At 36.3% G+C, this 12,591-nt stretch overlaps 1 protein-coding gene across 5 annotated transcripts in view; it reads right to left on the minus strand.

The window, feature by feature from the left end:
• Positions 1–12,591, minus strand: part of LOC111868820 (cytosolic carboxypeptidase 1) — a 108,357-nt gene that overhangs the window by 58,186 nt on the left and 37,580 nt on the right. For 4 of the 5 annotated variants that reach the window (XM_023859832.2, XM_023859830.2, XM_023859831.2 and 1 more), the window contains 5 exons: positions 11,423–11,554; positions 10,374–10,505; positions 9,877–10,020; positions 5,063–5,293; positions 699–933 (listed from right to left, as the gene is read on the minus strand). In XM_023859832.2, coding sequence (XP_023715600.1) covers positions 699–933; positions 5,063–5,293; positions 9,877–10,020; positions 10,374–10,505; positions 11,423–11,554 — 874 coding nt within the window. Of the gene's footprint in view, positions 1–698; positions 934–5,062; positions 5,294–7,585; positions 7,730–8,082; positions 8,233–9,876; positions 10,021–10,373; positions 10,506–11,422; positions 11,555–12,591 lie in introns of those variants that run through there. The other variant, XM_023859834.2, reaches the window with a different exon arrangement.

Below are 12,591 nucleotides of genomic sequence, written 5' to 3' on the forward strand. Positions count from 1 at the left end.
TGCCTAGACCCTTGTTTTGAGCAATACCACACCAAGGTCAACCACTACACACTGGATATGGAGAGCTGGGAAAAAGAAATAGCTTGACAAAATGTATATAGACATTTATAATAATGAACTGTAAACAACTGTAAATATAATATAATTTTTTGGAATTTTTCAAATAGCGATTTTGTTATTTAAAAATATTTAGGTAAATGTCTGCACAAAACCTTCAATGCTTGCGAAAATAAAGCACCGGGAGGGATTTAAATACCCCCGCATAAATGCACGCTATATGTATGTAACTGAGCGGACGCAAATGGTGCGTCGCACACGCTTGAGGGGTTAAATAATAAAGAAATCAGACATTTTGGCAACAGAAGACACTGCAGAGAAAAGAGACATCATCTGTGACAAAATATCACATGCACTATAAAGTTCAGCACGTTCTTATGTCAAATAAAGTATGAGAGATACTGATCATACATAATTATAAGATTTGTATAGCACAACCAATGTAATTAGTAAAATGTGACTTCAAAAAAACAACTGAAATGATGTAATACATACTACTTGAATTATCTGTTTTTATAAATACAAACACTGAAACCCTCTATCAAATACAAATTTATCTGCTCAAGCAGCCAGCTTTCAGGAAAGCGACAAAATTTGATTTGATTATTGTGTAATGTAAGGGTTACTGAACTGAAACATACCCAGTAATATCTTCTACGCCTCGTTGAATTGGAAGACCTAGATTACAGGTTTTATTCTTACTCTTTTCTTCATAAAAATAATCATCATCATTGCTCTCTTCTGCTTTTTCTTCTTCCTCTTCTACTTCTTCATCATCATCATCATCACTATTAACATTTTTGTCTTGCATGAAATCTTCATAGCTATCTTCATCAGATCCTGGGCTTGCCTCATGAGATGAAGCAGCATGTTTTCCTAAAAACAATAGCATAATAAATCTAATGGTCTGACAGTCTATCAGAAAGCTACAGCAAAAAGTAAAATACAAGCTTCTTATAAAACTCACTATCTAGCTATATACGAAGGGGGACCCAAAAATAACCGGAAACGACCTGTTGCGCGCACATGCTTTGTAGTTACGAGTTGTGCTGCTAGGTGATGTTAGCTGGGGGTCTCCCGCGACTGTTAGTGAGCTGGCGTCAGTCTGAGTTAAGTGGTTTGTCTGTGGTGCTCTGTTGTGTGCGTTCCTGTTTCAACCCTTTCGCGATTAGTGAGATGGCCGACCAGAAGGAACAAAGAGTGTGTGTGAAATTTTGCTTTCTGTTAGGGAAAACTGCAGCCGAGACTGTTGGGATGCTTCGGCAAGCCTTTAATGATGATGCTTTGGGGAAATCACAGGTCTACGAGTGGTTTTCCCGTTTCAAATCTGGCAACATGTCAACAGAAGACATGCCACGCCCCGGGCGTCCTTCGACAGGAAGAAATGACGAAAACATTGCCAAAATCAAACGTGCAATTGATGAAGATCGTCGAAAGACCATTGACCAACTTTCTGAGGAAACGAACATCTCATGGAGCACGGTCCAGCGAATTTTAACCGAAGGTTTGCACATGAGACGGGTGTCTGCAAAATTTGTTCCTTGCTTGCTTGGAGATGACCAAAGAGAAAACCGCGTGAATGTTTGCCGCGACTTGAAGAGTGAAGTGCAGTTTTCCCTAACAGAAAGCAAAATTTCACGCACACTCTTTGTTCCTTCTGGTCAGCTATCTCACTAATCACCAAAGGGTTGAAACAGGAATGCACACAACAGAGCACCACAGACAAACCACTTAACTCAGACTGACGCCAGCACACTAACAGTCGTGGGAGACCCCCAGCTAACATCACCTAGCAGCACAACTCGTAACTACAAAGCATGCGCGCGCAACAGGTCGTTTCCGGTTATTTTTGGGTCCCCCCTCATAATTACCACATAGTTTATTATATATATCACTACCTAGATAGATAATTGTCGAACTACCAAACTAACTAACTGACTGACTGAGTCAATGATTAACTGCTGGCATGACCTGACACTTCAACAGTGCTAATAACAAAGCCTACAAATGGGCATGAACCAGAGACATTTTCCTCCATCTACAATCTTTTGTAAAAGTTTTGTTAATGAGAAGACTTTCATGCTGAAGGATTCTTAGACCATATCCAACTTAAAAGCTTGAGAATCACCCCTTGTCAGCTGTCCTGGATATATCACTGAATGTAATGGCAGCTAACACCCCATCTGCAGGCAGCTTCCATCTACCTAGAACCCAAGATCACTATGCTGTGTTAACAAGGAAGGGACAAAAAAGTACCCATTAATCTGTGACCATTTACATCTGACATGCTGGAAGGATCAGACCTGCACAGCAGTGAAATGTTAATGTGGATATTTACAATTGTGGAACACTCTTTTATTCTAGATGATGAAATGAATTCTACATTAAAAATGTTTCTCAAGCCATAAAATGTAATGTAATTCACTAAAACGAATGCCCTATGATGTTCTAGAGAGGATTTCGGTGGGGGATATGAAACATCATGGATAAAAATTACTTTTCCCACAGACATTACACAGACTTCTTTTATGTAATGATAATTTATTACCAGCTGTCAAGAAAATAATGTAGGCTTCTCAGCTGTCAGTTGTGTGTTGAAACCAAAATAAAACAGATTAGAATTTTCTGAAGAAATTCAAGTAGTTACGACTCACGTCTTATGCTCAGGCAAGCCGACATGTAGAAATCTGTGACATACAAGATTTGTAACAACATTCCAGTCATTCTAACTCAAGTGCATAGACTCCGTCAACCAGTGAATATTATTGTTAAAAAATAAAGGCTATATTGCATACCTTATTGTACTGAAAGCTACATGCACTCTCTACACTATGCTCTGTGTGTTGCAACATGAACTTATTTAATAAATAAATAAGCAATGGACAGCCAGCTCCACCCTAACAACATTAACAGGAGACACGGTTTCTCTCTGAGCATATCATGGTTGCCTCTAATTCATACTCAAGGAAGAAGGTTCTTTCTAAGGATAAAACATGTATTTCCTCTTCACTTGACCCTTCCCTGTACTGGTCATGAAAATCAACTTTTTTTTTTTTTGGTATCAGCCCAGGAAGAAATCTTCCTTTCTTCCCTTGCAGTAATTCTGATAACAGCCCTTCTTGTCCCCCACTACCAACAGCCCAGACAGGGCTCCTCTCCTCTCCCCTTCTGATTGGCCTATTACAAAGCAAGTTGACTCAGGCACTTAGAAGCTCGATCTCAGCTAGGGCACTGAATATGACTGGTTTTTTCATGCTTTTCTTCAGTCCCCTCAGGAGAATGGCAGGACATTACCTTAAATTAGGCCATGACCACTTTCATTTACACCATTTTCAATTCATCATTCACTGTCATCCAATCATTTAATGTTATATGGTCTGAGTTACTGATAATGTTAGTAAAATTATAATTAAATTCCATCAAATGCAACGTTTTTTAATAATAAAATAAAGCCTTTACATGTTTCAGCCAATGATGGCCATCATTCAAAAGTAACCAACACTTTGAAGGAAATGCTTCACATGTATGACATGCATGGGTTGTCTTGTAAGGGTTAAAACACTTCTGTTGAAAATATGTTTTTTAAAAGTAAGAGAATTTTTGTTGAGCAGACTTGCTGTGAAGCCTTCCAATGATGGCCATCATTGGCCAAAACTTGTAAACGTTTTATTTTTTTTATTAAAACCAATATTGTATTTGATGGAATTTACAACATGGTATCAGTAAGTTCCCAGACTGTTACGGTTGTAACTGTCTTGGTGAAAGAAGATGAGAGGGGAAGCCAAGGTCCCACTTCCATAACCCTATTGCATCAATCTGCTACGTGACACCATGCTGTGAATATACACAGTTTTTACAAGAGTGCTTTTTCGACTTTGTGTTTCATTATGTCTGAGATGAATGGCAAAATCGAGCAACGTGTCTGCATCAAGTTCAGCGTGAAGCTAAGTAAATCTGCTACTGTGACCCTTGAAATGTTCCATGAGGCTATTGGTGAACATTCTTTAAGCTGGACAGTGGTTTTTGAATGACATTCACGTTTCAAGGCCAGCTGAGTGTCAGCTGAAGAAGACAAACGTTCAAGGTGACTAAGGTGAAAAAATTCAAGAACCCATCAATGAAGACCATCGCCAAACAATCCATAAGCTAGCAGACACTGCTGTGATCAGTTATGGAGTTTGCCAGGAGATCTTAACAGAAAATATGAACATGCGCCACATTCCTCCTTCATCACAACAACGCACCCTCCAACACATCCCTGAAAACCACAGAGTTTGTGGGTAACAACGGGGTTACATTCCTTATCCTCTCTACTCACCAGACTTAGCCCCCCGTGATTTCACTTTGTTTCCCAAATTGAATGTGAAACTTAAAAGGCAACATTTTGAAACAGTGTCTGACACCCAAAGGGAATCACAAGCGGTACGCAACAGCATTAAGGGAAATGACTTCCACGGTGCTTTTGAAGCATGGAAAAAACGATGGGATCACTGTATATATTCTGAAGGAGATTATTTTGAATGAGATGGCAGCCAAAATTGTGTAAGCTTCTTTTTTGACCTAGTCCAGGAACTTCCCAATAACACTTCGTAATCCTAGTTTTACTCATGCTACAGGATGCAATGGTCAAGAGCAATGTCTACCATAAAAACTGATAGCATTGTTAAGTAAACTACAAAAAAGACCTACCTCTTTGTGCTTCTAGGTCTGATCCATTCCACTCTTCCTGTACATCTCATCCAAATTCTAGACCTACTCACTTTGACCCTGAAGACGAAGTCAGCAGGCTCCTCGGAAATGTTGGTATACATCTACACATCACAACCCAGTCTTTCACCGCCATATAAACATTAATTCTCATAACCAAAATATTACTACTGACTTCCTATAACCATCACAAGGGATATAATGGACAGGGGATTTCAAAGAATCTGAAGAGGGGTTGCAGAAAAGAAAAAGACTAAGAACGGCTGCTTTATGAGACACTGGAGAATAAAAGACCTACCTGTAATAGCCATTTCACTACAACTGTAGACTTCCTTTAGGGTTGGCAAGGTGAAAGTTGCTGGACTTGATATAGTCTGTACAGGTAGCTGCTTCCTATCCAGACATATGTTAATGATATAGCACACACGGGCAAGGAGTGAATCATAACTTTTGTCTTCTGGGCAGTGTATACTGAATTTATGAAGTAAGTTCATACCATTAAGTGTACAAACATTTTTACGGCCAATTTCTGCAAATCAATACAAAGGACGATTAAGTTCCTCTTGATCTCTGTTAGGTGCTGCTACAGAGATTTGCCTAGAAGTAAACATAGAGAAAACTAACTACATGTTCAGGTCTCATCAGCAGAATGTCAGTAAATGATAATAATATAAAGACAGCTAATAAATTCTTTGAAAGTTTGGCAATGTTCAAATATTTAGGAACAATATCAAAACAAAATTACATTCAAAATGGAAGTAAGAGCAGATTTAATTCAGGCAATGCTTGTTACCATTTAGTTCACAGTATTTTATTATTTTGTTTCCTGTCTAGAAGCATAAATATTAAAACATACATAAGTACATTAATTTACCTACTGTTCTACAGCAGGGGTCTCCATCTTTTCAAAACATGGGCCACATTAGGTAATTCAGCACTTTCAACGGGCCGTATAAAATGAGAAATTAATAACTCTAGGTATATGAGTTTTATCGAAAGTACAGAATTTTATAAACTAAATACAAAGCACGTGAGAATAAATTATCATATATTAATGACAACAGACAGTAGCAGCAAATGCTCATATTTTCATCACAAATTATAATAAAACAATTAAGGTGAATGATGGAACTCTTTTTGCATTCTTAAAATCTGATTAAATTGAGGTTCAAATTTTGAAACGCTAATCACAAGTAGCGACTTGAAACGTTCATCGGATAAATTTGCCCTGTATTTCTACTTGATGTACTTCATCTGCGAAAAAGTTTATTCACACAGATATGTCGTCCCAAAAATCGAGATAAATTTACAAGCAAATTTCTTTAAATTTGGAAATTGCTCAGAGTTCAGAAATTTATAAAATTCGATCAAATTTCCTTCCTTGTATTTGTCTTTAATATGATAATTTTCCTGAAGTTCAATAATTTCCATTTAAATTTGACTTGGGACATCTGCAGCATCACAGTCAATTCTTTCATGGGCCGGATGTGGCCCGCGGGCCGTAGTTTGGAGACCCTTGTTCTATAAGAATGTGATGTTTGGTTTCTGACCACAAAGGAAGACTACAGACTGAGAATGTGTGAGAATGAAGCAATGTGGAGAGTATTTTCACCTAAGGGACAAGTCACACAGCACAGAAAAAATTCCATGAAGAAGAATTTCATAATTTCTGCTCTTCATCAAATATTACTGGGACTAGAATAAACTGGCTTAGTGGTAGGATCTTGTGAATACAGTCATGAAACATACAACTTATTTATTTGGCCGTCACAACACAACAATCAAAGAACTCAGGGACAAAGCCCAGATACAGTTCACTACATGTTTCGGCCACTAGTGGCCATCCTCAGATGAATACACTGCAACAAACATACACCACTGAACTGCAGCATGTAAATCATTTAAGACAATTATAATAAGAATATAAAATATAGGTTATTCAAAACCAATAAAAGTCTTATATAAAAAACAAAATTAAAACCTAATTGATGTTTTGCAACATCGAATCAGTCGTTGGTTCCACCTCACATATGCATCCGTTGACAAATAGCAAATTACGATGTTTCATTATATAACTGTAAAGGAGGCTCAATAATTAATGGAATAGTTGGAGCCTCATCATGCAGAGAATTGTACGTAATGTACAACTATTTCCTTAAGAATATTTTCTCTTAATTTTAATGATGTATTTGATATTTATCACATTTTTAAATAAGTTGTTTAAAGAGAAAAGGTAAAGCTATTCCTGTGACAGGCTGTGAAGGCTTATAGGAGGGTGAGAGGTTGAGGCTCCCACATCTTCTAGACATTCGGCTCACAGATGGCAGTAAGGTTGTTAGCCTTATGAGCTGGCTGCCCCTTACCCCCCCAGGAAAATTCCTGGTACTCATTTCTGTTAGAGGCTGAGTTGACCCCAGGGCCACAGTGTGGCTGGAAGGATTATGTCAATTGAAAAATCCAGGGACCTCAATGGGATTCAATCCTGCGATCTTCCGGTTTGTAGCATAGTTCCTCATTCCTCAACCAACTATGCTAACGCATGCCCCACAAATAAGTTGTTTTTAGTTCCTAAATTATACATAAGTACCTATCACATAGTTTATAAAAAAAGCTCTTGAAACCAAAATTAATGAGAGACTTCTTACTTTGGATGCAAATTTTATTGTTAGTGTAAGTTATCTCGGTGTTCCTCAAACAAGTAGCAAAGGGCTCTATTTGGCCTGTGAACCACCAGCTGAGTTCCAGAGTGCCTTTACATTACTTAAAACAGTTATTATAATTAGTTCACAAATGTGTTCCATTACATGGAAATTCAACTCACTTGTAGAACAAAGGTGTTGTAGTGTGGTAAGAATATAGCTGCAAATCTTCAGACATATTTTTCCTTCATAGCGTTCCCAGCGTTCAAATATTCGTAACAAGACCACCAGCAATCCACTCTTTACTGTTCGAACACAGCAGAGTCCTAAAAATATATCAATATATATCATGCAGCAGAGCTCAATAAGAAAAACTGTCTTTTATAAGTTACATACTTCAGAAACCCGTGAGGGTTTTTGTAAGTTTGCAGAGTCACCATTCTGGTACTTTTAAACACATGAAACAATGTATAATTTGTAGGCAGTGCTTTCTTTTATTGACTGTGTAACAGAACATTATGAATTATATCACTAAATATGAAATAAAACCATGCATTATCACAAAGTATGTACTTTTGTAGGACGTAACAATATTTTAAACATTTAGACATGCACTAATAATGAGCTGCACATTGCCACTTTCAAATCTATTTCTGTGGAAAGATTAAAATATTCTTACTGTTTTTGGTGAGATAGTTGATCACATTTAATGATAATCTGAGCTTGGAATTAGGAGTGAACCCATTGCTGACAATGATCTTCTCCATAGTAGCTACTATTCCATCTCTAACCAAAACTGATGTTGTGGAAGCTTTAGAAAGAGCATAATGTGAAATCACATAAAAGTGAAATAAACAAGTCCAGTAACATAAAACATAACAATAGAATTCACTAGTTTAACAAAGAGAAAATGAGGATATAAAGGTACAGTATACCTATAGTAACCTCCCCATTTCAGGTTTTTTTGGGGAGCAGTGGATTTGCACAATAAACTGAGGAAAATATTATATGGAGGAAATTTAACACTGATATTACTGACTTTGGATCACTAAAATTTAACACTAATTGAGCAAAAACTTAAAATTAAGAATATTAAATGAGAATTCCACTATAATCAAATCATGAGCAGAAACATCAAGTGTGACTGGAGCTATGGGCCACGTACAAATATTGATATTTCACTGTGAAATAACTGCCTACTATACTAGGCACTCTGTATTAGCAGTCTGTTTTCTTCTGCATATTAACCTAAAAATACAAATAAATATTTATAAAACTGTCCATTTTTCTCCAATATCTTAATGATGAATATGAACTGAAATGGGGACAACTGTTGTCATTATTATGAGCATATCATAATTGAAGGCTCAAGACTGCCACACTGTGTAAACACAATATACTGGTCAATACTAAATACTAAAGAAACAATAGGGTTGTGATCTCAGAGACTTGTCAGCTATGAAATTTTTTATGGGGTTTTTATTCATGGCACAGAAATCCAAAGACATATATATTGCTGAAAAACAACAATATGTGAGTAATAACACTGTTATTTCAAAATCCATCTGTTATTTTTCTTATGTGCAGGAATATGTTCCATGGAATTAGTTACTTAAAAGTATCTCTCAGTATAANAATTGATGTTTTGCAACATCGAATCAGTCGTTGGTTCCACCTCACATATGCATCCGTTGACAAATAGCAAATTACGATGTTTCATTATATAACTGTAAAGGAGGCTCAATAATTAATGGAATAGTTGGAGCCTCATCATGCAGAGAATTGTACGTAATGTACAACTATTTCCTTAAGAATATTTTCTCTTAATTTTAATGATGTATTTGATATTTATCACATTTTTAAATAAGTTGTTTAAAGAGAAAAGGTAAAGCTATTCCTGTGACAGGCTGTGAAGGCTTATAGGAGGGTGAGAGGTTGAGGCTCCCACATCTTCTAGACATTCGGCTCACAGATGGCAGTAAGGTTGTTAGCCTTATGAGCTGGCTGCCCCTTACCCCCCCAGGAAAATTCCTGGTACTCATTTCTGTTAGAGGCTGAGTTGACCCCAGGGCCACAGTGTGGCTGGAAGGATTATGTCAATTGAAAAATCCAGGGACCTCAATGGGATTCAATCCTGCGATCTTCCGGTTTGTAGCATAGTTCCTCATTCCTCAACCAACTATGCTAACGCATGCCCCACAAATAAGTTGTTTTTAGTTCCTAAATTATACATAAGTACCTATCACATAGTTTATAAAAAAAGCTCTTGAAACCAAAATTAATGAGAGACTTCTTACTTTGGATGCAAATTTTATTGTTAGTGTAAGTTATCTCGGTGTTCCTCAAACAAGTAGCAAAGGGCTCTATTTGGCCTGTGAACCACCAGCTGAGTTCCAGAGTGCCTTTACATTACTTAAAACAGTTATTATAATTAGTTCACAAATGTGTTCCATTACATGGAAATTCAACTCACTTGTAGAACAAAGGTGTTGTAGTGTGGTAAGAATATAGCTGCAAATCTTCAGACATATTTTTCCTTCATAGCGTTCCCAGCGTTCAAATATTCGTAACAAGACCACCAGCAATCCACTCTTTACTGTTCGAACACAGCAGAGTCCTAAAAATATATCAATATATATCATGCAGCAGAGCTCAATAAGAAAAACTGTCTTTTATAAGTTACATACTTCAGAAACCCGTGAGGGTTTTTGTAAGTTTGCAGAGTCACCATTCTGGTACTTTTAAACACATGAAACAATGTATAATTTGTAGGCAGTGCTTTCTTTTATTGACTGTGTAACAGAACATTATGAATTATATCACTAAATATGAAATAAAACCATGCATTATCACAAAGTATGTACTTTTGTAGGACGTAACAATATTTTAAACATTTAGACATGCACTAATAATGAGCTGCACATTGCCACTTTCAAATCTATTTCTGTGGAAAGATTAAAATATTCTTACTGTTTTTGGTGAGATAGTTGATCACATTTAATGATAATCTGAGCTTGGAATTAGGAGTGAACCCATTGCTGACAATGATCTTCTCCATAGTAGCTACTATTCCATCTCTAACCAAAACTGATGTTGTGGAAGCTTTAGAAAGAGCATAATGTGAAATCACATAAAAGTGAAATAAACAAGTCCAGTAACATAAAACATAACAATAGAATTCACTAGTTTAACAAAGAGAAAATGAGGATATAAAGGTACAGTATACCTATAGTAACCTCCCCATTTCAGGTTTTTTTGGGGAGCAGTGGATTTGCACAATAAACTGAGGAAAATATTATATGGAGGAAATTTAACACTGATATTACTGACTTTGGATCACTAAAATTTAACACTAATTGAGCAAAAACTTAAAATTAAGAATATTAAATGAGAATTCCACTATAATCAAATCATGAGCAGAAACATCAAGTGTGACTGGAGCTATGGGCCACGTACAAATATTGATATTTCACTGTGAAATAACTGCCTACTATACTAGGCACTCTGTATTAGCAGTCTGTTTTCTTCTGCATATTAACCTAAAAATACAAATAAATATTTATAAAACTGTCCATTTTTCTCCAATATCTTAATGATGAATATGAACTGAAATGGGGACAACTGTTGTCATTATTATGAGCATATCATAATTGAAGGCTCAAGACTGCCACACTGTGTAAACACAATATACTGGTCAATACTAAATACTAAAGAAACAATAGGGTTGTGATCTCAGAGACTTGTCAGCTATGAAATTTTTTATGGGGTTTTTATTCATGGCACAGAAATCCAAAGACATATATATTGCTGAAAAACAACAATATGTGAGTAATAACACTGTTATTTCAAAATCCATCTGTTATTTTTCTTATGTGCAGGAATATGTTCCATGGAATTAGTTACTTAAAAGTATCTCTCAGTATAATGACATCCATTTAAAGGATTTTAAGAATATTAATGTTCTAGCGTGAACAAACTGGCCTATATTTGATCATGCATATGACTGAATAAGCACTTACAGCTTCTGGCCAAACACTTGATCACAAGTAGAACTGGGTATAATAGTTTATTGTGATTGTAGTAAGTTTTCAACAAATTATGGAATGTTTTAGTAGCCCCAACCAATCGAGTCTTCACTGAAAATTTGGAATCTGTAAAACAAATACATTACCAGACACCATTCCTCAAAGATATGAATCCATTTGTTATTTTTATGAGAAAGTTGTCCTTACTTGAATGCACATTATGCACAAAATCACAATACAAGCTCATTCCACACACACACACACACACACACACACAGGCACACACACAGGAGAGAATAGGAGCAGTGCTAACCACAGCAAGGATCAGCAAGCTCTAATCCAGTCATACTCACAAGGTTCATGGGCTGCATGCATCCCTTAAAATGATCATTACACTTTCAACACATAATGTCCTTGCTCAGTAAGTGTAATAAGGTATTTAGTTGCTTATCAATATCATATACAGTACTATTTTGCCTTAGTAATTAAATATTTATGCTATATTCATCTCCTGCAGTTCATGATTGCTCTTTCTTTGTTGCTACTGCTATACTTCTGATATGAAATCTGTGTGTTCAATATCGTGTTTGTCTTGTATGTATTATTTTATTCATGGGCATCAATTTTACCTCAAAACAACACATAGAAAAAACTTGCAAATAGCACGAAGGTTTAAATCATCAGTGTCAAAATAGAATTAATTCTTGGATAGTATATTTCCTTTTTAGCTAATACAAATTATTTGTTGTTTTCTTTCCAGATACAATAAAATTTCACTGAATAAAAAAAAGTAATGGAAAAAAAAAGTAAAGCTATTCCTATACCAGGCCGTGAAGGCCCATAGGGTTGTGAGATGTTGAGGGTCCAACATTGTCTAATCAGCTCAAAGATGATGGTAAGGTTGTCAGATTTATGCACTGGCCACGCTTTACTCCCCAGGAAAATTATTTAATTAATCCTGGTACTCATTTCTGTTAGAGGCTGAGTGAACCCCAGGGCCATAGTGCAGATAGAAAGATTAGGTCAATTGAAAAAATCCAATGACCTCATCGGGACTTGAACCTGCAACCTTCCGGCTTGTAGCATAGCCCCTCAACCAACTACGCTATGAATACTACAATTAATCAATATCAGCGAGTTCCTTTTGCAAATTTTATTTCTTT

Source organism: Cryptotermes secundus, unplaced genomic scaffold (genome assembly GCF_002891405.2).
Source record: "Cryptotermes secundus unplaced genomic scaffold, Csec_1.0 scaffold257, whole genome shotgun sequence".
Lineage (NCBI taxonomy): Eukaryota > Metazoa > Arthropoda > Insecta > Blattodea > Kalotermitidae > Cryptotermes > Cryptotermes secundus.